The sequence below is a fragment of the Heteronotia binoei genome, chromosome 21 (genome assembly GCF_032191835.1).
Source record: "Heteronotia binoei isolate CCM8104 ecotype False Entrance Well chromosome 21, APGP_CSIRO_Hbin_v1, whole genome shotgun sequence".
Classification (NCBI taxonomy): Eukaryota; Metazoa; Chordata; class Lepidosauria; order Squamata; family Gekkonidae; genus Heteronotia; species Heteronotia binoei.
Window position 1 is genome coordinate 157,393,330 of NC_083243.1, and position 25,722 is coordinate 157,419,051.

Sequence of the window (25,722 nt, forward strand, 5' to 3'; positions counted from 1 at the left end):
TTCTAACCTCTGGAAGTAGAATATCCCTTAGCTTTGGTTTACCTTACAAAGTATGAAAAATAAAGCCTGCCTTGAACATAGCTAATTATCTTGAATTTTAATTAGAAAATGAGGAATGCAAAATTAGGTGAATGGTTTTCAAAAATACTTTCTACAAAAACAAAGATCAACTGAGTGATTATGAACAGACACAAGCCTTTGATCTTCTGGCAACCCTTGTGGGCAAATTCTTAGTAGCAAGCATGTTTATCTGCTCTTTGGTTCAAAACATTGAAAAGTTGCTGTTTATAGAGTTTTTAGCCCTAGAAAATGTCCAGTAGCTGGAAGGAATTGTAACTGATCAAAAATATAATCATCAATCATCATCATCAGTTATCAAGCATTCTGGTGTCTTTATTCAGCACACCGGAAAGCAAGAAAGCAATTAGCTTCTGATTCTAACCCAGTTGCCTGGATCATTGTCTTGTCAAAGGTTGAAGGTTCTACCATTTGAAAAAATCTAGACTGGGGTGCCAAACTTACAGCCTATGGGTCACAACCAGCCCACCTAGACACTACAGATGAACTCAACATTTTTTAAATTACAATTTGGTTTCAATAATATCTCCTATGACACAGTCTGGTGTCATCTGGGACCCTGTCACGCCCCTTCACCTCTTGTGGCCTAGCCCCTCTGGTGGCCATTGCTTCATGTCCCGGGTGTCCCTTCCTGAGAGCAGTCAGGGGGGCCTTATACCAGGTGAGAGGCCAGGTTAAGTGCACTTGGACCTCTTGCCACTCTTTTTCTGGTCCGTCAGGCTCTCTGCCAGGCTCCAATCTCCAGCATTACCTCTCCCTTCCTCATTGGCCCCCTCTGTGGCTGCCTTCCCTTCTTTATACCTCCCAGCCTCCCCAGTCTCCTCCCCCCAGCTTCCCCCCTTGGCCCCACCACCTCTTTTAAAGCTGGATACACTCAGGCCAGCAGCAAGGCAAGGTCATGTCTGTTTCTTGACCTGCCCTGCCTGGGTGCACCTTCCTTCTCTTTGGGCTTCTGGGCAGCTTGTGCGGTGGCCGTTTGCTACTCTTTGGAGCTGTCAGGGTCATTTGGGTTTTGCACCATTCCTCTTCACCTGGCGGTGGCAGTGCAGTAGCAGGGTGGTGGGCCACTCAGACTCACAGCCTGGCCCAATGGCCCTGGGTTGTGCCTCCTGGGCTCTTTGGGTTGGCTTCATGGCAGGGCCGTGCAGCGTCTTCCACTGGCGCAGCTGACTCACTGGTAAGTGCCTGGCTTTCTGGGGTCCCTCAGGGCTACGCTGAGGCAAGGGGGTGTGTGGAGCAAGTCCCAGCGGGGACTGGTTGGAACAGACCCCAAAATGGAAGCCATGCCCCTCCATTTAAATTTTTTAGTGTGGCACCTCTGAAATTAAGATTTGGTAGAATATATGAGTAGATGTATCTCAGCACAAGAATGACAGGGCAATTGTATTAATTCTACATATCCAAAAGCCTGTGAGGCAAATACTGCAATCATTTTAAAAGTCCATGATCTTGATTTTTTGTAACCATCTCAATTACATTTTGGAATCTTTTCTTATTTTGGACACAATTGAGTCTCTTGTTTCCTAAAATAAAGACAAAACCTGGCTGACTGACACTGATGAAAAAACTGAACTGCAGGATTGCACTGATAAATTGCTAATTACTCACAAAATCAATTACTTCTGTGATTTTTTTTAAAAATCTCCTTTGGTGGTCTCTCAATTAGAGTAAAAAGCTTTCAAACAATTGGATACCCTCCCCTCTAGACTAGAGGCAGCTTTTAAAGTTGCAGGAAAATATTTGTCATGCACTTTCCCTATGGGAATGATGCAGAGTAGTTGCATCTGTGAGTTACTGAAAGTCTCAGAGAGAGCACAAGCAAGAAATCTGTAGAAGATGTCAAAATCAAAAGGAAGAAAAATACAAGAGCATTTTAGAAATACAAGTTAGCAAGAAAGATGACTCACCACTAACAATGCAAATAAAATGACTCCACAGCTCCAGACGTCTGCTTTTCTCCCATCATATTTTTCTCCCTATGTAGTGTAGAAATAGGATGTTTAGATAAAGGTTGGTTAGAGAAACAAAATAGGTATCCTTGAAGTCATTTAGAGAGTACATGGGAAACTTTTAATCAAATATTGAAAAATGGGCTAAATCTCACCAATAATTTGCATGCAAGCAGCAGGAAGATATTTTTAGTGATTCCTCCTTTCACTAGACATCTAACTTCTCTCTCTCCCCCAGAAGCAGCATCTGGAGGGAACTCTGGGCTGCAACAGGAGGGGGGAAGGCACAGAAGGTTTGGTCTGCTGGTGGAAATCATTCCATCAGTGGAGATTTTGGGCAGCATCCAAAATGATGTATGGAACAAATCTCAAGTCTTGCACAAAACATACATCTGCCCACACACAGAGGGATTGCCACAGATCTTTTGTTTGCCTTCCTCTGTCTATGCAGAATCACAGAGCTACTGTTACTGCCACTTGGTGGCATGGGTGGGGGGGATATAAGAATAGGCAGGCGTGCATTGACTTTCTATGCCAGTTACCTTGATGCTATAGTGTACAAACACTACACAGGCAAAAGAGACGCTATGCCAATCCCTTGGAGTGGGTTTTGGTTCTGTATCAGGATAAATCATGCCCATTAATTTCAATAAAAGCCACTGTAGGAATTGAAAGGAAATATGGGGTATAAGAGGGAAACTTCCAAACCAGCTATCAGCATAGGTGTTTTAAAATTGCACACATGATAGGCAGTGGAAGAGGAATAATGTCCAAAACACTCTCACTACTAATCCATGTATGTCCTTGTCTGTGATCTGGAAGCTGTGAGGAAAAATGGACTGGAATGGCATGGGCAAGGAGAAAACTGAAGAATCAGCATATTATCTGAAATGTTAGAGATGCCTTGAGAATATCAAGGAGCTGTTTCTCTCTCAATTCTTTATGGGGCTTGGAATTAGTCATATTTGCCAGATCATAACGTAAGCTGTCAATTCCTTAGTACTGGTTTTATGAAGCATAGCATTACCATTATTTGCATCTACATCTGTAGACTGGCAACTATGGCTTTTGGTGTACTATGCCATCAGAGACCACAAAAGGACAAGCCCCTGAAGAAAGGAGGATGCCTCCACCTTTATTAAAGAGTAGCACGGAAAATCCTGTGCTCTCTTCCTCATGTGAAAGATTTTAGTGACAAAACCAAGTAAAAACAGAGGGGTGGTTCCTTTGCTGTTAGTTTCCCAGGAGAAGGTTCTACTGAGTATCCTTGAACTCTGCACATTTTATTTATTAATTTGTTTGCACCCTGAAATATTTTCCAAATCCTTTGCATTAAGCAGGAAATGTGAAAAGAACAAATCCTCTTATAGTGGTATCCAAGACGTTTCAAAGTCAACTGATATATGTACAAGGGTTTGTTTGCCTTGTAATGCAGATATTGGAATTTCAGACTCACCCTTATTACTTCTGGACAGGCATAATGTGGTGACCTGAAAAACAAAGCATGAGCCAGTGAGTACAGAATCCTGTCCTGTTTTCATTTATTGTATATATGTTCTTTCAGAACCAACTCTATCACAAGTGTCTCTCAGTACCATTTCTTATCTAACATTAGACATATAAAATATTAAAAAGACACTATTCAACTGAGTATCTTTATACCCCACCATTCTTACAACACACTGCACCTTTGCTAACAAATGAAGCAGCTAAAGACAACTTCTAATCAGCAAGTCCTAAAACTACAGCTGACAATTCCCTCAGTTTCTTCCATTTAAAATATTGTCACTTGAAGAGAGATTCTGAGATACTAGGGTTGCCAATCCCCAGGGGTAGGCAGGGAATCCCCTGGTTTGGAGACCCTCCACCTGCTTCAGTGGGGTGAGGGGGAGATGTCTGCTGGGCACTTCAATATTCCCTATGGGGACTGATTCTCATAGGGTATAATAGATCATTGATCTGTGGGTATCTGGGGCTCGGGGGGAAGCTGTTTTGTGAGGTAGATGCACCAAATTTTCAGTATAGCATCCAGTGCCTCTCCTCAAAACATCCTTCAAGTTTCAAAAAGATTGGACCCGGGAGTCCAATTCTATGCACCACCAAAGAAGGTGCCCCTATCCTCCATTATTTCCAATGAAGGCAAGGCATTTAAAAGGTGTGCATGGTCCCTTTAAATGTGATGGCCAGAACTCCCTTTGGAGTTCAATTATGCTTGCCTCAACCTTACTCCTGACTCCACCCCTAATGTCTCCTGGCTCCACCCCAAAGTCTCCTGGCTCTACCCCCAAAGTCCCCAGGTATTCCTTGGATTTTTAAAAAGTTTTATTGATTTAAACTACAAAAAAGAAGCATTGCAGAAAATACATAAAAAGAGGGGAAAAGAAGGGAAAGGGGCATTTACAGAGTGGGAAAAACAGAAACAGAAACCAATACGAATATATCAGTTATAATTCCACCTCCCAATATAATACTCAAATCTTCCTACCTACAAGTATAAAAATCTCCTTAAATGTTACCTTCCTTTCTTCTTTTACCAGGATAAAAAAGAATAATTCTTTTAATAAACTAGTAAAACAATATACAACTAAACAGTTCTTAAACACAAATTGTATATAGTCAGTTAGTAAAAAAAAAATTTCTTACAAGACTGTCTCAACATCAAATTTTTCTAATTTAACTTACGCCTAAAACAATCGCAAATTAAATTGTTGATTTAGCAAAATCCTTAGTGAAAGAGGCACATGAAAATCCTTTCTTTGTTCATAGCAAATTGCATAAGATATATCAAATACAACTGAGTACTTTGCCTATCTCCGTCCAAACCATTTCTCCTGCTAACGTATTAAAAGCAAGTCTGCCAAGTTACCAAGTCTATCAAATTCTGCAGCAGTTCTGTTATCTGCCTTTTGATCCTTGATCCTATTTTCACATCAATAGAAGCAGTCTCACTAAATAGACAAACTGTCAGTACATCTACTATATAGAGAGTTATGTTAATTAGACTCATTAACATCACTTCTTCAAGATCTCTCTTATTCTTTTAAAGTTTAACTTTTGTTCATTATTAATAGTTACTTGTTTACTTATTCACCAGGAGAAGAAAAAAAAAAGAGGGGAAAATCCCCTAGATTCCAGAGTCGTTCTTCCCAAAGGTTACAGACTTTTAAGTTCCTTTAGTTTCTGCATCCAAACTGTATCCGAGGCAGCCCATTTGTCCGCAGTTTATCTTTTGGTGTCACTTTACACTTCTTGGTCCAAGTTCCTTGTTCAGCCATTCACCAAAGCAGAAGAAAAATCCAAAAGCCTTTTTTTGAATAGCCTTCCAAATCCAAATTTGTTGATTGAAGTGCAGTTTTTCTCTTCTCAACATGGCCTGAACCACAGAAGAAAGAATTCACTGCCATTTTCCCTTCTCCACTTGATTTTGTTACAGCTTAACTTCCGGTGTAGTTTTGAAGGTGCGTCAGAAGAGACCATCTTATTTTTCCTTTGTTTGTTTTGCATAGTTACAGTTTCCCCTTCTGCTTTCACTGCCACCAATTCACTCTCTTTAATGCTGGACCCCTGTAGATTTACCATTTCATTAGCTGTTGGATCTTCTTCATTCAAATCATTAGCTGTAAGCATAAAATAATCTCTAAGAAGCTGCGTAAATGAGATAAAATCTTCCTTCAAAGATCTGAAATTTGCGCAAATATCTTTTCCATGTGCCATTTTATTAAAGGGTGCCATATTAAGACTCAGATTGTGCATTCAAAACTCAGTCTCTTAGATCAGATTGTATTTTTGCTTCACTCCTGTTAGTCCTGCTAGTCCCTGTTCTACAACAGCTTCAACTGAAGTTTTAAGAGGCATTCTTTCAGTTACAGTCAGGTAATAGAGAGAGAGCTCTTTTCTGTATATCTCCTTTGTATTCAGATCATATTGCAAATTCTTGCTAATCTCTATAATATATATCCAATTAACATCCAGGTCAATTTTAATAATTATATTATAATAATTATATTCAATCCAGTTTAAATAGTTAAGACTGCTCATGACGTTTCAAGTCCTTTTGAAGTAGTCCTTTAGCTAATATTTTACTGATATGCAGAGTGACCCATCCGGGGGGGGGGGGTAAAGTTAGAAAAAACACCTACTTGTTAAGTAGAGTCGTTGCTTTAGAAGTGGAGAAATGTTGCTTTAAAGATGTACTGGAGAAAGTGAAAGCATAAAAGCGATCGGGAGTTCTTTTTCTGCTGATATAGCAGCTTTCATAGCCGCGGAGCTTCAGGACACACGACGAGCACAGAGGGCAGTTGCTGCTGATCCCCTCCCCCCCCCTTGTGAAGTTCCCACGCTGAAGAGAAAGCGTTCCTTCCCTATGGGGGCATCACTTCTGTGACACCCCTCCAACAAGAGGAGAAAATCTGCAGGCAACTCTGAAGCCAAGATGATGGATCCCGGAAGTCCCCAGGTATTTCTTGAATTGGACTTGGCAACCCTCTGAGATACTCTTAGGCTTGAAATGTGAACCTGCAGCCCACACACTGTTTCTGTGCTCCACTGGAACAGTTGGATAGAGGAAGAAACTACAGGAAGTTCTAGCTGGTGTGGTCTTGGCTCAAGAGGAATCAGTTGATACCAGAGGACAAATGCAATGCCAAATTCCTATGTTTGTTATCTTCCCTCATTCTGGATAACTTGTCACCTGTTTTAAAAGGAAGCCACCTGTTTTTCTTCTTTGCCATCAGGTTAGAAGTCTAAGATCTGACTGTAACCCGCCTGACTTTATCTTACCTTCAGTCTCCTTATCTGTTGCATGCTTGCCTTTCCAAAACATTTATATGCTGAGCACCTGCTAGATACAGAAGTAATTATGACACTGTACTTCCTTTTTAATCTTCAGAGAAGCTTAAACAGAATTTTTCTGAAACACAAATTGAGCTGGAGAACACTCACTGTAAGTAAACTAAAGTTGTACTACTGAATTATATTGTGTTTGTCCTCATTAAGCATGCCATTTTCTGTCCTTTCCATTTTTGTAATTGTAGGGGCTGCAGGGTGCAGTGGTACATCATACTACCCATCCATTCTGAGTCACATACTAATGGATTACTGTTTAAGTAGGCTTTATTCACAGGAGGCTGAGGTTACACAGACACTTTAAAATAAATGATCTGTGGTTATACCAGTTGGCCTTTTTTAGCCTTGAACGCTTTCAATGGCCTCTTAGAATGAGGCCTGCCAGTCCATCTGTGCCCAAAGACAAGGAACTCCCTTTTTGACTATGCTGCTCCTCAGCCATCTCCCTGAGCTCTTTTATGTATGGGCATGCCCATTTGCTCCCCTCAGAAGGCCCTTTTGCTCCATTTTCCCAACTGCCAGGGCCATGCCCACACAAGTACAAAGGCCAATCTGCTCAGGTTCCTTGTGACTGGGCCAGTTACCCCATCCTAGAGGTCCTGCTGGGTCAGAAGGCCTGGAAGTTCCTCCTAGTCTGCTGGACAGCTGATTGGCAGGTCTGTTCAGCTGCCAGGTACTGCTAGGGTTGCCAGGTCTGACTCAGGAAATATCTGGAGACTTTGGGGGTGAAGCCAGGAGCAAGGCTGTGACAAACACAATTGAATTCCAAAGGGAGCTCTGGTAGGGTTGCCAAGTCCAATTCAAGAAATATCTGGGGACTTTGGGGGTGGAGCCAGGAGACATCAGGACGGAGCCAGGAACAAGGGTGTGACAAGCATAATTGAACTCCAAGGGAGTTCTGGCCATCACATTTAAAGGGACTGCACACCTTTTTAAATATCTTCCTTCCATAGGAAATAATGAAGGATAGGGGCACATTCTTTTGGGGCTCATAGAATTGGACCCCATGGTCCAATCATTTTGAAACTTGGCGGATACTTTGGAGAGAGTCACTAGATACTATACTGAAAATTTGGTGCCTCTACCTCAAAAAACAGCGCCACCAGAGCCCTCAAAACCTCCAGATCAATTCCCCATTATACCCTATGAGAATCGATCTCCACATAGAGAATAATGAAGTACTCAGCAGACTCCCCCCCCCCCATTTCTGACAACACTGAAGGGGGATCGGCCTCTCTACTCACGAGTTGCTGCCAACTTTTTCAAAGTAACACAGACACCCCATCCCAAGAGGAAGCCTTTCAATCAGCGACTGAAGCCTCCGGAGGTAGAAATGCACATAGTCCTCTGGGGGCGGAGCTCCCCCCCCCTCCGCCGGCCAGACTCCCCAAGGAGACACCTGTAGCAGCCGGAGAGGATGCAAGGACTATGAGTCCCAGCATGCACCTCGCGAAGGGAGGCCGCGCCGTTTCCCCCCCCCCCACCCCTCCCGCTTCCACGTTCTTGGAGATCGGGGGGGAAAGGCTCCTAATCCAGGGGTCCCCCGGCAGGGTGGGGGGGGGTTGGGAACCCTAAGCTCTGGCCATCACTGCGTTCCTTTTATATACCTTCCCTCAACTGGAAATACTGGGGTACAGGGGCATCTTCTTTTGTAGCTCACAGAATTGGACCCCTTGGACCAATATTTTTGAAAAAGGGGGGGGGGTTGAGGAGAGGCACCAGATACTATGCTGAAAATTTGGTGCCTCTATCTAAAAAAAAAATGACACCCAGAGCCCCAGATAGCCACAGATCAATTCTCCTATGGAGTGTTCAGTGGACATTTCTCTCTCTCTCTGCTTTCGGATAACCCTGAAATGAGGGAGGGCCTCCAAACCAGAGGATCCCTTGCCCCTAACTGTGGTTTGGCAACCTTAGGTGCTGCCCTTCCCACTACCACTGTGAATAGGCCTCTGCTGGGGCTACCAGCCATGTCCCCATCTTCTGTGGCCTGCTCAGTTGTGCCAGGTCTCTGGACCCTCTCACTAACAATTTCCCAGGCCTCTGTGAGTAGCTGCAGTGGTGGGATGGACTGACAGGTTGGACTGGGACTGACAGGTTGGACTGGGCCTCACAGTTGGGAAAAAAAGCTTGTTCATCCACAATTTCTATGTTCATTACAGAAGTGATGAAAAGAACTGGACAAAAATAACCCCCACCAATGTAACATGTGCTCATACCACTATTTGCTGCTGAGTTCCCTGCTTGGCAACTAATTGAGAAACAGTTCCCTGAAATCAATTATATGTTTCAACCTGCCACATCATAATTTCACATCCTAGAAATCAGAGAGCAGCAGCAATTTGCTTTATAGCCTTTATTAGTCACAGCCTGACAGTAGAAGGAGGACCTAAATGACTTTAATAGCATATATATACCTCTCAAAAATACTCCTTTTACATAGCAGATCTTCCGGCTGTATTTGTTGTTTGTAAATTCTTATGGGACAAAATAATCACACAATTGGTGGTCCCAGCTTTAGATCATTATTTTTGTATCTCTGTGCCATATTTTTGCATTAGTCCACTAGGATACTACTGCCATATAATGTGCATGCCTCTACAGATGCACACAAACTTACCAGTTGGGCTTGTACTCTGTTCACCAGTTGTGAAGAGAGATGTGATTTTTCAACAATTGGTTTAATAGTTCATCTCTTTGTGGGTGTTTGACAGGTTGTTTCATAGTAATCCTTACTAACCATGTAGTACAGTGCAGTTGGGTTTTTTGTGCATGCATATTCTCAAACAGGTCACTTAAGGTCTGCTATCTCTCCTGTCCTTGCTACATATATTCTCTCATTTAAAGAGACATTTAGATAACTGAAAAATCATATAAATTTGTAATAGATAAATGCTGTGTTTCAATGAAATTCTACCCTTTAGTGTTTGGCTAAGTAGTCCTTAGGTATTCTAAGGGTTGCTGATCAGTATGAATCAGCGGTGATTTTGCCCATGCAGAGCTTGAGGAAAACCCAATGCAAACTAGTTCAGCAGGTATTTGTGGATACTTGATACAAATTAAACAGATGGATTCATATCTGATGGCTAGCTACAAATATGGTAACAAGCATGGTAACAAACAAATATGATTAAGTTCAACCACTGAATGTGTTCATAGTGAAATTTGCAGCATCCCATATGCTTACTAACACTCACTATGGGTGAAATATTCTGAATGAAGACTTCCTTTCTAAGTAATCTCACAAACACACATACACATATTTGGATCTTCCTGGCTAAAATAATTAAAGTGACATAGTAATGTGTGGACAGCAACCTTGTGCAGAAGTCATTAAAAGATCAAGTATTGGTATATGTTTACACATTATTGGCCAATGCTAGAGAAACACTTCCTGATTGCTACTTTGTGCTACACATCATTAGGGGTTTCAAATATCACAAGGATTGCTCCATTCTTATGGATTGCTACTTCTTTAGGATTGCTACTTTCTGATTTCTCTGTTGGCACACAACGGAGAAATCACCTGTGATAAACTCCATCATGGTTCTGAGTACCTATTTAAACTATTCTATCTCAAAGGCAAGAGGAAGAACTACGCCCTTATAAACAATACTTTTCAAAAAGAGATTGAAGAGACAGAGCAATATATTGATTAGCATGTCAGATTAGAACTGAGGAGATCCAGGTTCAAATTTTCACTCAGCTATGAAGCTCATGTAGTAGTAAGAAGAAGAAGATATTGGATTTGGGCCAGTTACTCTTTCAATTAAAACAACCCCGTAGGGCTATTTTGAGGAGAAAACAGAGGAGAAAAGAACCATGTATGGCATCCCAAAGTTCTTGGAAGGAGAAAGGATACAAATGTGAAAGTAGGCTTGTTGTGAAGGCAGCCATTTGATCACAGGTAATGTTTAAAAAGCCATCTAAACCACCCAAAATGCACAAGAACTTTGTGGACTAGGTACAACACAAAAATAGTGCAAAATATGGTTTATATTTGAAAATAATAAAACTGGGGGTCAAACAGTAAGGCAGGTTAACTTGGCCACTCAACAGCAGCTTCTCAACTGCTGTGACAGCAGCATGAACTCTTGGCATACCCACTCTAAATTTCCTGCCAATTCAGAGCAATTGTATATCTGCAGCTTTATCTTGGCTAACAGCTCTGAACAGGACCTTCAGGACAGCCAGGATGCATGGAAAACTAATTTCCATGCTGCCAATCACCAAATAACTTTGACTGCTTCAGAAACCCCCCCACAAAATTTAATCAAAAATCTATTTATCTTTCTACAAAGTCATGAATATTTCTTGGCTCTTATCACTAATTATTCAATATGTGTGTGTCTAAGCAACTTGCTCTCCCCCCAGGCCATCTCCTCATCTTTTCTACTACATATCCACGCAGCAAAGCTACAATCTGTATGATGTCTTCAGTAACAATATCACTCAGTGAGATCAAGAAGCAGTTTTTTGCCAGCGGCCTCCATTATAGCACACTGGAACACGTGAGCATTAAAAACAACTTCTTTGAGGGGGGAGGTTGGTTTCCCAGAGCTGCAAAATCCGTAGGAACCATTAGGACTCTGAAACCCTCTTCTGTAGGCCAAGACATTGCATGAAGTAGAATGATTTGGCAGCATGGTCTCATTGTGTCACTCTTTGATTAGAGATATATGCCAAACACAGGCCTGAAACCTGGGCTGAAAAGATGCTGGTGGGGGGAATTGTAGGGAAGAATTAAGTATTTTTCAATGGCCCAAAGTTTTTCTGCACCAAATCACATACTTCAAGCCCTTATTTGTGTACATAGGGTAGAAGTCGGGATTTAAAGAGACTAATATTTGTTCCACTTCAAGTTCATATTCAGGTTTTATGCACATTTTAGAACTGTTCCATGTTATATCTCCCAGTTACAATGACCTTAGGGGTAGGAATGGGCATGAACTGACCCACAAAGCAAAATTCATCACAAATTTTGTCCTGTTCATGGTGTGTAAAATGAAGTTTGTGATAGGTCTACCACCATGAACTTCCACAAACTTTTAAAGCAGTTCATGGCAAGACCAGAAAGCAGGGGTTTAAAGGGACTCAAAATTCATTTAAACTCCTGTTTTCTGTTCTGCACAAAAGCTGCAAAAACAGCTGAATGACAGGGAACAGCAAAATCCCTACCACTCAGCTGTTTTGGGCTTTCTGGTTCAGTCCCTTTAAAAGGGACTGCACAAGAAAGCCTGAAAAGGAGCTTAACAGCTGTTTCTCAGCTCAGCTGTTTCCTGGGCTTTCTGCAAGCCCCATTTAAAGTGACTGTGGTCCCTTTCAATGAGGTCTGCAGGGTCATGAACTGGTTCAGTTCATGAATGAACCTCCCGGTTCAATGCATGGTTCAGCCACAAACCACATCATTCTGATTCATGCTCATCTCTGCTTAGGAGTGAGAAGGCTGCAAGCTTGCATGCTGAGTCTATATTTTGAGCCGATATTCCTACCTAGGTAGTTAATATATGGCTACCCTGGTTACCATAATGGCAATAGTTTGCAAAACTGGTCTCACTATCATGATAATTCAGAACACTGTATATTGACCAGTTTGGCGTGTTGATTCTAATAAAGAGCACACCTCCATGATAAACATGACTGCTTGCAAGCCTAATGGGCTCATGAGGCTCCAGCTGATGGATGAACCAATTCTTATTGCTCAGGAAAGCAGGGTTAGGATATAGTCCAATGTAGGTTACTGTTATCCCAAAATTCCATAGGCATACATCAAAGCAGAGATAAAAGCAATTTACAAAACTTCAGAACTTCACCAATAATGCAACTCCTCAATTACTCAGAAATAGTGGGAACCCATACTCAATAGGTGTTCTTCCCTCCTGAAGGAAGTCCACTGACTTCTACCTCTGCATTGTCAATAGCGACTTCAACCATAAAGTTCCAGAGAAACTCAAAGTGTTGCATAGGGGAACACTCTAGCATTTTGGACAAAAATTCTGTGGTAACCATAAAGTTTCCCGCAAACTACAGAGCTTCCTCCATATGACAACATCACTTCCAGGTGACATCATCACATTGCATACACAAAGATACCCAGGGAGGAGGGTCATCCCCTGCTAGGACCCAGGTAAGATCTGTTAACCCTAGGGGCAAACCTTCCTACAGCAAAACCCAGAAGTGGATCCCTAATAAGAGATCTCATTTGGGCTGATTCCGCACTCACCTTTCTCCGGGGCAGGCTTCCGTTTCTGGGCAGAGCAAACTGGTGATTTCGCACCAGTTGCTCCGCACCGGCATCTTGCGCGGGGCAAACCCGCGATTTGCCCCGCCGCAGTGTAAACCTGAAAAAAAAACAAGTTTACACTACGGTGGGGCAAATCGCAGGTTTGCCCCGCACAGAATGCCAGCGCGATGCAACTGGTGCGAAATCGCCAATTTGCTCTGCGCAGAAACGGAAGCCTGCCCCAGAGAAAGGTGAGTGCGGAATCAGCCCTGGAATGAGTGGGCTAACTGCACTAATTGTTTGCAGCAGGACTTTGTGGAAACACAGCTGATGAAGGCATAAAGTTTATTTTAGAGTACCTCATTACCCTTCCAACATATATGGGATTTCTAAGACAGCTACTTATGGAGCAATTCCCTCTCCACACACAAGAACACTAGCATTAGAATAATTTAAGAAACAAGTCATTGACATTTCTCCCACATGCATGTAGGTTTCTGAATCACAGCAAAGATTCCCTACAGAAGTCACTGATGTAAAATGATGCTGCATAGAAACAGTATCAGCCATGTCAGTTTCTGTTCAGAATGCTTCTTTAGGGATTTGGGTTGGAGACAGAGGAAAACTTCATAGAGGTGTCAATTTCACCATAGTTACTGCTTATTTTGAGCACAGGGTTTTTGACCAAAACAGCAGCGAAACTATGCTGTTACTTGTAATCTGTCAGGCTGCCTACAACAATTCCTTTATATTTGGGACTCAGTTTTTCTAAGCTTTGATAACAGAAAGAAAGAAGCAGGCCCTGAATTCAACAGGAGCTCTCAGAAGCGCAGCTCCTGAACCTTTCTGATGGTTCTCCCTCCCCACCTACCTTGTCCATTGAATAGTTAGTGCAGTTGCCGAACAATCCCTGGATTAGGAGAGCAGGCAGCCAGCCAGCCACCAGGGGCTTTGCCATACCACCAGCTGTCCTCATTAATCCCTGGAGAAGTCCACACCACCCTTTCTCCACTTCTTATGTGATTTTGGGTGGTGGGTGACTTGCTGGCCTTTTGACTGGGGGTGGTGGTGGCCAAGGAGAGCCCTGGGCGAGCGAGGCCTCCTTGAACTGGCTGGATCTCTAGCCAGCCCAAGCATGCCTCACTCACCCAGGGCTCTCCTTTCTTGCATCGGGTTGCTTTTGGCTGGGGGGAGTGGCATATGCTAATGACTTATGCTAATGAGCTCTATCACCTATTTTTCTACAAAATGATGCCTGCAAAGAAGTGATAACAAGGCAAAATAAACAAGGAAAGGGAAGCTAATTCCCAAGAGAGTACAAACAACAGCGGGTAAAACGTCAAACCTCTGAACAAGGTTTATCCATAGACTCTATTTTTTGCCTTTCGTAAGCTGCCTACAATGGCCCAATTCATTGCAGTGCTCAAATAAAAATGGCACCTGTCCCACCAATTAACATGGAATACAATCTTCACTAGCCTCATTGAGCTGTGCCAGAGCACCTTACCTTTGCTCACGTTATGACCCACTCTGTAAACTCCTTGCCCCAGACTTTGATGCCTGCTGGTATTTTAAGGAAATTTTGTAACAACCTGCTATATTTTATAGATTAATTATTATTCTTAACATCACAAGAGTGCTCAGAGATATTTAAGGTATGATTGCACATGAAACTTGATTGCACATGGTCAGAGATACTTAAGGTATGATTGCAAATTTGGAAAAAAACAACTCTCCCCATGCCATTTCTGGATCTCACAACCCCAGGCAGATCCTTTTGCTTTCTAGAGAGGTGGCTACAATGAATCCATGGTGTAGTAAGATCTTGGAAGAGTTCTGAAAGGCAAGAGTCTTCATGCATGGATATCTGAGACTGAGAGAGAGATTCATTGCATAAGCACAGCCACAAAGTCAACTACACAGTAAGCCAATGCAAAAAGATGCAATTGAACAGCCTGAATCAAGAAGCCAGCACTTCAAAAGGGATGTCTACAGTACAAATTTAAGCCAATTTCAAGTCAGTTTAAGTGGCATGGCTCTCTCTCAAAGAACACTGGGAACCGTAGTTCCATGAAAGTGCTGAGGACCTCTCTACACACAAGAACACTAGCAGAGTTCTTCATAAGCAATAATCCCTGTGATTTGTTCCTGTGAATCTGTGTCCAAACTTGGACCATAGCAGTTCTAATTCTGTTTTTGTTAAGGAAAAAAATCTATGATGACCTAAGGGATCTTAGAGCCTGATATATAACAAGCCCTCGTCTGAAGAGGCTCGGGATCTATGTAACTGAGGATACCAAAGAGTGAGAGAAAGGGATTCCTATTATAATAAGGGCACAAGTGTAGCTAATCAAAAGTCACAAATGGTGGCTGTGAAAGACGAGGAAATGCCTATGCCTCATCTTGATACCTTCGTAACAGCTATCCTGCCTTTCTCCCAGGTGACCCAAACCATTTTGGAGTTATAACTAGCAAGCTGCAATATAGCAGAAGTATCAAAGAGTGGAGAAGTGGTTCTGGAACAGATGGGAGAGCCTTCTCAGCAGTTAATTACCTTGAATTTTCTTTGCCTGGAAGGTAAAGGCAAGCAAGAGAATGAAGAAATCTGAACTAATAAAAGCTGCAGTGTGCCAGTTCCCCAGCTCCATCCACTCTCTGCTGTTTGCTCATGGGCCTCCCTGGCTCTTAAAGAAATGCAAAGACTTGCTGAATTACCCCTGTGCTTCAGGGACCAGCTCTTGAGCACAGAACTTGCCTGGCAGGGAATTCGTTTCAGTATTGAATACTTTGGGGAGTTCATCCTTCCAACAATGCTCAAATGTGACCCATTCTTTCAACTCAAGGGTGTGGAAGAACATTTGCTTGCCCACACATGTTTAAGTGGCTCCTCTCTTCCAAATGAAGATGTGAACAACAGCAGAGTCTAGAAATGGGAGGTTTATTACAATCAAGTCCTGATATGCAGTCAGTGACAAATTATGTCAATGAAACAGCTAACCTGCTTCCTTTCCCCCACCCCTACCCCATCATTGTTCTCTAAGATATATAAAAACAATCAAAGCTGCACTTTTTATCATTTCCTCCTGGGATGTTTTTATCCATAGCCTTCAGCATTAGAGCAAACAATCCATGCCAATGTAATGATTAATTCCTAGCAAATGCTAAATCTGAGAGAGATTGAATGTGAAACAGCTGTATAAAGGCCATACAGGAGCTTTCTGAAGCCAGTGGGGGTGACCTAATGGAGCTTTCTCCAGGTGGATGTGAGTGTGCAGAGTCTTGATCTGTAAAATTTAGCACCGGAACTTTCACACTGCACCAGTACAGAACACTGGCTTTGCTGCCACATCAAAGACCATTTGATTCCTACAGCTCACCTGAGAAAAGTTAACTGGAGTCTTCTTTTATGACCATCAATGGCTCAAACTATGTTTTATCCTATCTGACAGGTTTGTTTTGTGTTTTTATTAATGTTAGAAACCAACTATGAGCACCCAGGAGGCTGCACTTTAAGACTTAATGGCTCATTCAAAATTTGGGTTTATTTAAAAAAAAAACCCAATGTCTGAAAGCACAGGCTCCACACTGAGGACCAAGCACAGGTGAACTGCTTGCCTTGATGTGGTTTTACTAAGTGCTTCAGGAGGCGATCAGCCAACATTCTGATGATGACAGTAGTTTCTCCCCTCCCCTTCTAGCAATTGTGAGGTACGACACTGTGTATTCCTTTCTCTCTCTTTATTTTCTCCCTCCAAACCAGATATATCACAAGGCACCAGTATTAACCATGCTGGGCCCCATGCCAGGAGAATTAATGAAGTGGTGTAATAGCTCACACGGAGACCTAGTGATTGGCACTGAGCTTAAAATGCGTCTGCAAGGCAGGGGATCACAGAGTTGCTGTGTTCTGTTTATTATACGCACATCTCTTCTGTTCCGGTGATTTCTTTATTAGTGCACTTTAAGGCAGCAACATGGGGTTGGTTCTGCTCCAGGCACCAAAGTTTGAATTCCAGTACTGCCCACAGACAGCATATTTTCCCTCTAAGGTTCTAGGCCAGGCTGACCATGCCATCTGCTATATTGCCTACTGAGTGTTCCCTCGGAATCTGAATTAAATTGTAGGTGATTTTTTTTTTTAAAAAAAAATATGGGGACAGAGGAGATTTCAACAGAACTATACATAACATTTGGATTTACTAAAACATGAATTTGACTTTCCATCTGCAAGAAGGGATCCAGAGCTCTGTGTGTGTGTGTGTGAGAGAGAGAATGGTAATCTTTTCTAGTTTTCAGATTATCTACTACATTGCTAAGGGTTTGTGTGTATTGCCAAGATGTCAACTTTCATAAAGGACAAGTAAAAAAGGCTGACATTTACTCAGGTGATTTCCCCACCACCATCATACACTTTATTGTACCAAACTGGGTGGGACACTGATCCAAATCAACCTTCAGATGAAAAGTCTAAATTTTAAAATATTAGGACTTTAAATGATGGTAGTGCACTGAGGTGGGCTTCTAGCCTGCAAACTGCTAATACCACTGAAAACCACTGGTTAACATCTCTGCACTTTTTCTGATTTACATGCCACAAGGGACATTTTGAGTTCTAAAGAAGCACTTCACACAGTCCCTTCCTGACTACTACAACTCATTCCTGGCCAGAAATGGATTTTAATATTCTCAGTCCATAGTATATGAAGGGATACTTCATCCCAAACACCATTCTCATGTCCGGATCAGCTAGGGAAGCTTTGTTTAGAGTGCTCTTGTTATTTGAAGTGAAGAAAGGGGTTATTAGCATGAGATCTTTTTCAGTAATGGTGACTGTTATGTATGCGGACCAAAGTGAAGACTGATATGGGTGTTCCTGCTGGGCTCATTGGAGCCATAAGGACTGAGCTTGGGGACTCGGGAACAATGGGTAGTAGGATCCAATCCCTGCTGCCCTGCTCCAATCAGGTCCCCTGCTGGTTTGAATGATCCAATAATGTGCTTGTGCGGGAACCCTGAGTTGTATATAGTTGGCCCTGTGGGCCCAGTTAGCCAGTCTCAGAGTGCTGTCCTATACTATGCTGTACTGCAATAAAGAGCTATGATCACTACCACCTCGCCTCTTCCTTACATTGAACCTACTATATTATAGTGGTGATGAAGAGAAGCCCAGGACCAACCAGCATCATCCAGTGCACCAAGCTCCAGCACTGCCGCGCAACCAACACTGACACCCGGCCCGACCATGGCTGCTGCTCCCAGACTGCATGGATACATTCCGGAGTTCAACCTAGACCACCCTGAAGACTGGGACACCTGGGTGAAGTGGCTAAACTACTTCATCTGGTACTACAAGATCTCCAATGAAGACCAGCAGAAGTCACTCCTGCTCAGCATCTGTGGCATGGCAACCTTGCAGTTGGCTGAGGGCCTCGTCTCTCCCGCCACACTTGAGGAGGCCACGTACAAGGCAATCATGGAGAAGCTAACCAACCATTTCTCACCCAAGCTAGCATGCATGACCAAATACATCAAATTCCACAATCTCGAGGAAGCCCTCCTCAACTGTTTTGTTACTGGCCTCTGGGATGAAAAGATGCAGAGGAAACTGAAGATCCACGAGGACCTCACGCTAACAAAGGCACTCAGCAATGCTGCTGCTTACAAGAAATCCCATAAGGAATGACCCGCTACCAGGGTTCACCAGGCCACCGCCTCTGCCTCCAAGGACTCTGATGGTGACAATGCCCTCAAGTTTCACCAAGCGGCCCCAACACACAGGCCACCACATGCTATGGAACCAATGCTGGCCCGAGATTGTGCCAGCTGCAGGGAACCCCACGAGTGCCACTCCTGCAAGTTCCGGGATGCCGTCTGACACCAATGTGGAAAACCGGGCCACCTGGTGAGGGTTTGTTCCTCCAAGTTGACTCGCCAGTCCTTGGGGGAGCCCCAAAGTGACAAAATGGCCAACACCATGAGATCACCTTAGAAGAACTGCACTCCCTCACAGCAATGACCAGTCAGGTATGCCAACTATCTATGCCCTCCCCAGAAAAATTTAAAACCACAGTCCTACTAGAGGCCACTCATGCAAAATGGAGATGGACTTGGGCTGCCTATACCACCATCTTGGCCCAGACCCTCCGACAACTGTGCACAGAGGGGGGACCCCAGCTGCACCCATCCTCGATCATCGTTCTGGACTTCCAGAAATGGGTTGCTGTACTTGGGGTCAGGGTTTTCTGGGTAAATTACAGACAGTTCTCAAGAACTCTACCCTTGCTAGTGGTAGATTGGGACTTTTGTAGTTTATGAGGCGGGCTTTGTTCGATCCCTTGGGAATCTGGGTGACGGGAATCCACCAGACCCCCACAAGCATGGACTTTCAACAAATTTGTGGGGAGTTCCCATCCATGTTCGATGAGACCCTGGGAACTTATATGGGTCCCCCAGTAGTGTTGCAGCTTAGCCCCAACATGCAGCCCATACGCTGATGCCATGTCCCTTTTGCCCTGAAACCCAAGATAGATGAGGCATTAGATTGCCTCATGGCACAAGGGGTCCTAGAGCCAGTCACCAATGAACATTGGGAGACACCCATCATAACCCCTGTAAAGCCCGACTTCCAGGCAGTAAAGGATCTCCTCACCTCCAATAGTTTGCTGGCTTATTTCAACGAGTGGCTGCCCATCATTTTGGCCTGCAACATCTCTCCATATGGGGTGGGGGTGGTCCTAGCACATTGATGTCAAACGGCCACAAGGTCCTGGTGGCTTACTATTCAAGGACACTACAGAAACTGGAGCGCAACTACGTGCAGATTGACAAGGAGGGTCTGGCCATTGTAGTGGGGGTTAAGAAGTTTCATGACTACCTTTATGGCTGGCCCTTCACCATCCTCACTGACCATAAACCCTTGAGAGGTCTCTTTGCATCCAACTGCCAAACGCCCCAAATGCTGTTGCCACGGGTCATGCAGTGGTCCATCTTCCTTGCGGGGTACCAGTACGCCCTCCAATACCACCCCAGGAAGGCAATGGGCCACATGGATACCTTAAGCCACTTGCTGCTGCCATCCGGGGACCTGGATCTGGCAGCAGCCCACCAGATCCTGCTCATAGAGTTCCTTCCTGACCGCCCAGTACATTGCCAAGTTCTCCGCCAAGGACAAGACCCTCTCCCAAGTTCTGGACTGCATGTGGAGGGGGTGGCCCACCAGCCGGGTAGACCTGGATTTTACAGTATACGCATCCCACCGGAACAAACTCTCGGTGCATAAGGGGTGTTTGTTGTCGGGAAGTAGGGTGGTGGTGCCCCCAGCCATGTGGCAGCGAGTCCTCACTGTGCTGCACGAAACCCACCCGGGGATCATGCTCATGAAGGCCCTTGCCCGCAGTTACATTTGGTGGTCTGGAATCAATGACTGATCAAGTCCTGGGTCGCTCGTTGCCAACCATGCCAGGAGACTCGACCGGCACCACCCCACACACCAGCCCAACAGTGGGAGTCCATGCACAACTCCTGGTCCTGCTGCATCTGGCCTTTTTGGACCCCTTCCAGGGGCAGACTTTCTTCCTCATCGTGGACTCCTACTCAAAATGGCTTGAGGTAATCCATGTGCCATCCACCTCCTCCCGGGCTACCATAGGTGCTCTCTGCAGGGTCTTTGCAACACACGGCCTGCACGACACCCTCATCTCCGATAACAGAACGGCATTCATGTTGGGTGAGTTTCAAGACTTTTGCATCAGAAACCTGATTAGGCACACTAGGTCAGCCCCCTTCCTCCTGGCCACCAATGGTCAAGCCAAAAGGATGGTGCAGTTGACTGAAGAATTGCTCCGTCATATCATCCAAGGGGACTAGGAGGCTTGCCTTGCTGAATGCCTACTGGCCCAGCATACTATCCCCTGCACAGCCATCGGTCACAGCCCTAATGGGCTGGTGGCTGTCAACACTCCTTTATCGAATGCACCCAGATTGAGCCCTAGACCTTCAGGAGATGCTGGAGGCAATCTGGGCACCCTGCGGGCTCGATACAGGGGACTTAGTTTATGCAAAGAACTTTGGGGGTGGCCCTGCATGGAGCCTGGCCCGGGTTATCTGAGTACTAGGGTCGGTTATGTACGAGGTCACCACAGAAGGTGGGTCCACCTTTAGGTGGCACATTGACCAGTTACAGTCATGTGAAGCCCTCGGGGACGTGATTGAGGAGGACAGCCCCAATGACCTGCCAGCTGTTCCGACTTCCCCTTCCACTGAAACAGCCAAAGCAAAGGCCCTGGTGCCAGCACTCCCAACTGAGCTGGAGGCCTCTGGAGACTCTGAACCACCAGCCGAAACTCCAGTATCGCCGGCCCCTCTGTTCACCCTCTGGTGCTCAGGCAGTCTGTGCAGGAGCACCACAAGCCTGCTTACCTGAGGGACTATGTTGAAGCTTGCGAACTGGGGGAGATGGATGTTACGTATACTGTCCAAAGTGAAGACTGATATGGGTGTTCCTGCCAGGCTCATTGGAGCCAGAAGGACTGAGCTTGGGGACTTGGGATCAATGGGCAGCAGGATCCAATTGGAGCTACCCTGCTCCAATCACGGGTCCCCTGCTGGTTTGAGTGATCCAATAACGTGCTTGCATGGGAACCCTGAGTTGTATATAGTTGGCCCTGTGGGCCCAGAAAGCCAGTCTCAGAGTGCAACCCTATACTATGCTGTACTGCAAGAAAGAGCTATGATCACTACCACCTCGCCTCTTCCTTGCGTTGAACCCACTAAATTATAGTGACATTAAAAATAAAACATACCCTATTTGAGGGCTTACAATATAAAGTACCTTCTAAATTGTAGCCTTTTTAAGAAGGTTTATTTATGACTAAATTTTTGCTTTATGGGTTGATGTGCTGTTTGATCTTATTGTAGTTTCTAATTTTTTAAATATATTAGTATGCCACTAAAATTAGTAGCCTTGAGAACCAATGTGGTAGAAATGCAGGACATATTGTGTATGAAATAAATAAATTGTTTTCTATGTTAGGATACTCTGGGAATCCATATGGATACTTTGCAGCTCTTGGATTCTGTAAATAAGCAAAAGATGTGGGAAAAAGCTGTAGAGAGTGACTTGTTGCATTCCTTATAACACTTCTTCGGTGCATGCTGTTAACACCAAGTCATGGTCAATAAAGCTTTTCCTTTCTGCTACCAGCAGGTGGTGGCAGCATACAGGAGGTTCCATAAATAGCAAGACTAAGTTCCTTGGGGAAACCTGCAATTGAGTCTCAGTAGTAGTCTAAACACAAGAGAAAATCTCCCTGGGGGAGTTTAGTGCATATTTGAGAGCTTTGCTTCCTATCTTTAGGTATTTTTGGTGGGATTTTTATCCCTGTATAAATTTGTAGAAGGCTATGCCTGTAGATTTTTGTTTTAAAGGTTATATTTAACTTGTGCTTTGCTATTCAAATCCAGCATAAAACCAGAGGTTTTACAGAAAACAGCAACTCTTCATCTGCTGTGATGGTTACGATGATAGATAGATAGATGATAGATAGATAGATAGATAGATAGATAGATAGATAGATAGATAGATAGATAGATAGATAGATAGATAGAGAGACAGACAGACAGACAGACAGACAGACAGACAGACAGACAGACTGTTATGTAAGCTTGCATAGACAGTTTCATTTAGTTGCTGCATGCCATTCTTTTCCAGGGTGATTGGAACTGAGCAAAGCATGGAAACCATCTTATCAAAGCTACATAAATTCCAGTGAAAACCTCCCAATGACTTCTTCATGTAAACAAATATCCAAGTCTGAAAACATTACAGTTACTGTTTACCTTATCTAGAAGAGAAAAGGGTTCCTTTGTAGAAAATGCAGGATTTTTAGTTCTTGCAAAGCAAGCAGCTAAGTCTTTTATTTCCTTTCTTTTATTTAAAGAGACAATACATGCATAAAATCAGGGAAGAAATTAACTTTGTACTGCCTCCTGTTTAGAAAAGAAAGAAAGCAGGATGACTGGGTTTATTTTTAAACAAAACCAGACTGTATAGGAGAAGAGAGCTAAACCCTGTCTTCTTCCATGTTGTACTCTGGTGCTTGAAGCATTTTTCTCTTAGCCTAGCTCCAAAACTGGAACTCAGCAATGCTGGGAGAAAAATGCTGAAACAAAATGTGTGCTGCCAGAGGAGACTGGGTAGTGCTATCCATGGAGAAAATTTGCATCTATTGCCACACTTACCCATGTTTTGTTTAACAATATACACACACTTGAGGATCCTAAACTTATTAAACACCAGTGCTGTTGTGCTGCCCTGTGACTGTTCAGCAAGTGCAATTTTTAATATCCTAAATGAATAAATGCCCTTCTCCTATCTTCCCAAAATTTGGCGGGAGTACAGTGCTTGGGAATTTCATTCTGGTTGCAAGGGACAGGGGTTACAGCCAGAAATGTGTCTCCAGGTGAATTTGGACGGCCAATTTAAGCTGACATAGGTATGGCCGCCAGGTGGATTGAAAAAGCAAGGTCAGACAGCACATATGCCACCCATCCTGTTCCTGCACTTATCCTGTCCTCTGGCATCTCTGAGGCTTTGAGGGACTCACTGGTCTTTTGGCCACTGTTGGACTGGATGAGCCACTGGCCTGATCCAACATGGCTTCTCTTATTTCCCTAACCATTTCTCTAGCAGAAATCAGTTTCCTGAACTGCAATTAGCCAAGGTGTGTGTGGGGGGAATGGGAGCAATATATTCACTAGTTTGTGCAAAAAAATTATTCTCACTCTATTTCACCACCAAAGATATTCTGTTTCCAGCCTTACCCTCTCATGCACAGAACATAAGAACATAAGAGAAGCCATGTTGGATCAGGCCAACGGCCCATCAAGTCCAACACTCTGGTAGTTTTCGCACTAGCATTTACTCCGGCGTAGCACCCCATTTACCTCCGGATCTTTTCCTGGTTTTCCCACCTGTTGCTCCGGCGCTGCGGTTTGCTCCAGCGCTTCAGGGGTTTCACGCCGGAGTATGTTTTTCAACATCCTTCCAGAGTTTTTGAAAACCTCCGGATCCACACCGGATCCACTCCTCGGAGTTTGCTGTGGGAAATCCATCCACGCCGGATTGACTGCTTTGTGGGCGTCACCCTCTCCCTTTCCGTCCTCCCACCCCATCCACCCCCTTGGCCAATCATCAGCCGTTCGCGGCGCTTCCCAAAAGTGCCCGCACGGCCTTTTTTTTTTTTAAACTTCATATTTCTTGCGTAATAGCGATATTTCGAAATTAACAAAAAAAACCCCTCCTGTGTTATTTCGCTGTTGCGTTATCTCGCAACTACATTATACATTGTCGGGGGGGGGGGGAGAAATCTAGTGCCGGCGCGGGCCAAAGCGTTCATGTGTGTGTGTTTTAAAAAGGCAATGCCTCCCTCAGCTGTGCCACCAGGATTTCTGGTCCTGCACAAAATCGCCATGTATAAAATGGGAAGTTGGAGTCCTGCATTCTTCTCCCTGGCTACATTCCGCTCGGTTAGAAAATAGACGTGAGCTCGCTCTTCACACGCACCACAGAAGGGGAAGGAGAGAATGGGGCGGGGGGAGGGGAGCTCTGGCGGCAGGAATCAGTCAGGTCCCCGTTGCAAGCGCCAGCCAGGGAGGGGAAAGAGCGCAGAGGAAATCCCAGCTTCGCCACCCGGGAGGGAGCGAGGCTGGGAAAGGAAGAAGCTGCCACACACACACACCCCTCGATTTCTCTCTCTTCGTTATTGCGATATTTCGCAACTTCAGAATTTGGGGGGGAAATCTAGTGCTAGGATTCTCCACTGTGAATGCTTCTGTTAATACATAAAGGGCTGTGGAGGATCCTACAGCTACAGCCAATCCATGAGCAGAAGCAGCACACGTGATGCGGTTTGTCCACGAAAAGAAGGGGAAGGAACAGCTGTGACTGCTCGATGTTACGTTATTACGTCCTTACGCAACCAGACTTGCGCTTAAAAAAAAAATGATTGACAGGGCATCGAACTCAAGTCGATGCCAGTGGGAAAACGATTTGAGCCGAGGCTTCATGGAAAGCGACTCCGCAAATGAGTCCATGTGCGAAAACAAGGAAAATGAGCCGGACATAATTGCGCCGTGGAATAAGGGGAGCAAACGCTAAGTGCGAAAACACCCTCTGTGTCACACAGTGGCAAAAAATTTTATATACACACATACACTGTGGCTAATAGCCACTGATGGACCTGTGCTCCATATTTTTATCTAAACCCTTCTTGAAGGTGGCTATACCTTGGCCGCCACCACCTCCTGTGGCAGTGAATTCCACATGTTAATCACCCTTTGGGTGAAGAAGTACTTCCTTTTATCTGTTTTAACCTATCTGCCCAGCAATTTCATCGAATCCCCACGAGTTCTTGTATTGTGAGAAAGGGAGAAAAGTACTTCTTTCTCTACTTTCTCCATCCCATGCATTATCTTGTAAACCTCTATCATGTCACCCCGCAGTCGACGTTTCTCCAAGCTAAAGAGTCCCAAGCGTTTCAAACTTTCTTCATAGGGAAAGTGCTCCAGCCCTTTAATCATTCTAGTTGCCCTTCTCTGGACTTTCTCCAATGCTATAATATCCTTTTT

The 25,722-nt window shown here is 44.2% G+C and overlaps 1 protein-coding gene across 22 annotated transcripts in view; it reads right to left on the minus strand.

The window, feature by feature from the left end:
- BRSK2 (BR serine/threonine kinase 2) overlaps positions 1–25,722 on the minus strand; it is a 621,430-nt gene that overhangs the window by 102,848 nt on the left and 492,860 nt on the right. For all 22 annotated transcript variants that reach the window (XM_060261782.1, XM_060261788.1, XM_060261787.1 and 19 more), the window contains exons 6-7: positions 3,484–3,517; positions 1,986–2,054 (exon numbers count right to left, since the gene is read on the minus strand). In XM_060261782.1, the coding sequence (XP_060117765.1) occupies positions 1,986–2,054; positions 3,484–3,517 (103 nt within the window). The remainder of the gene's footprint in view (positions 1–1,985; positions 2,055–3,483; positions 3,518–25,722) is intronic.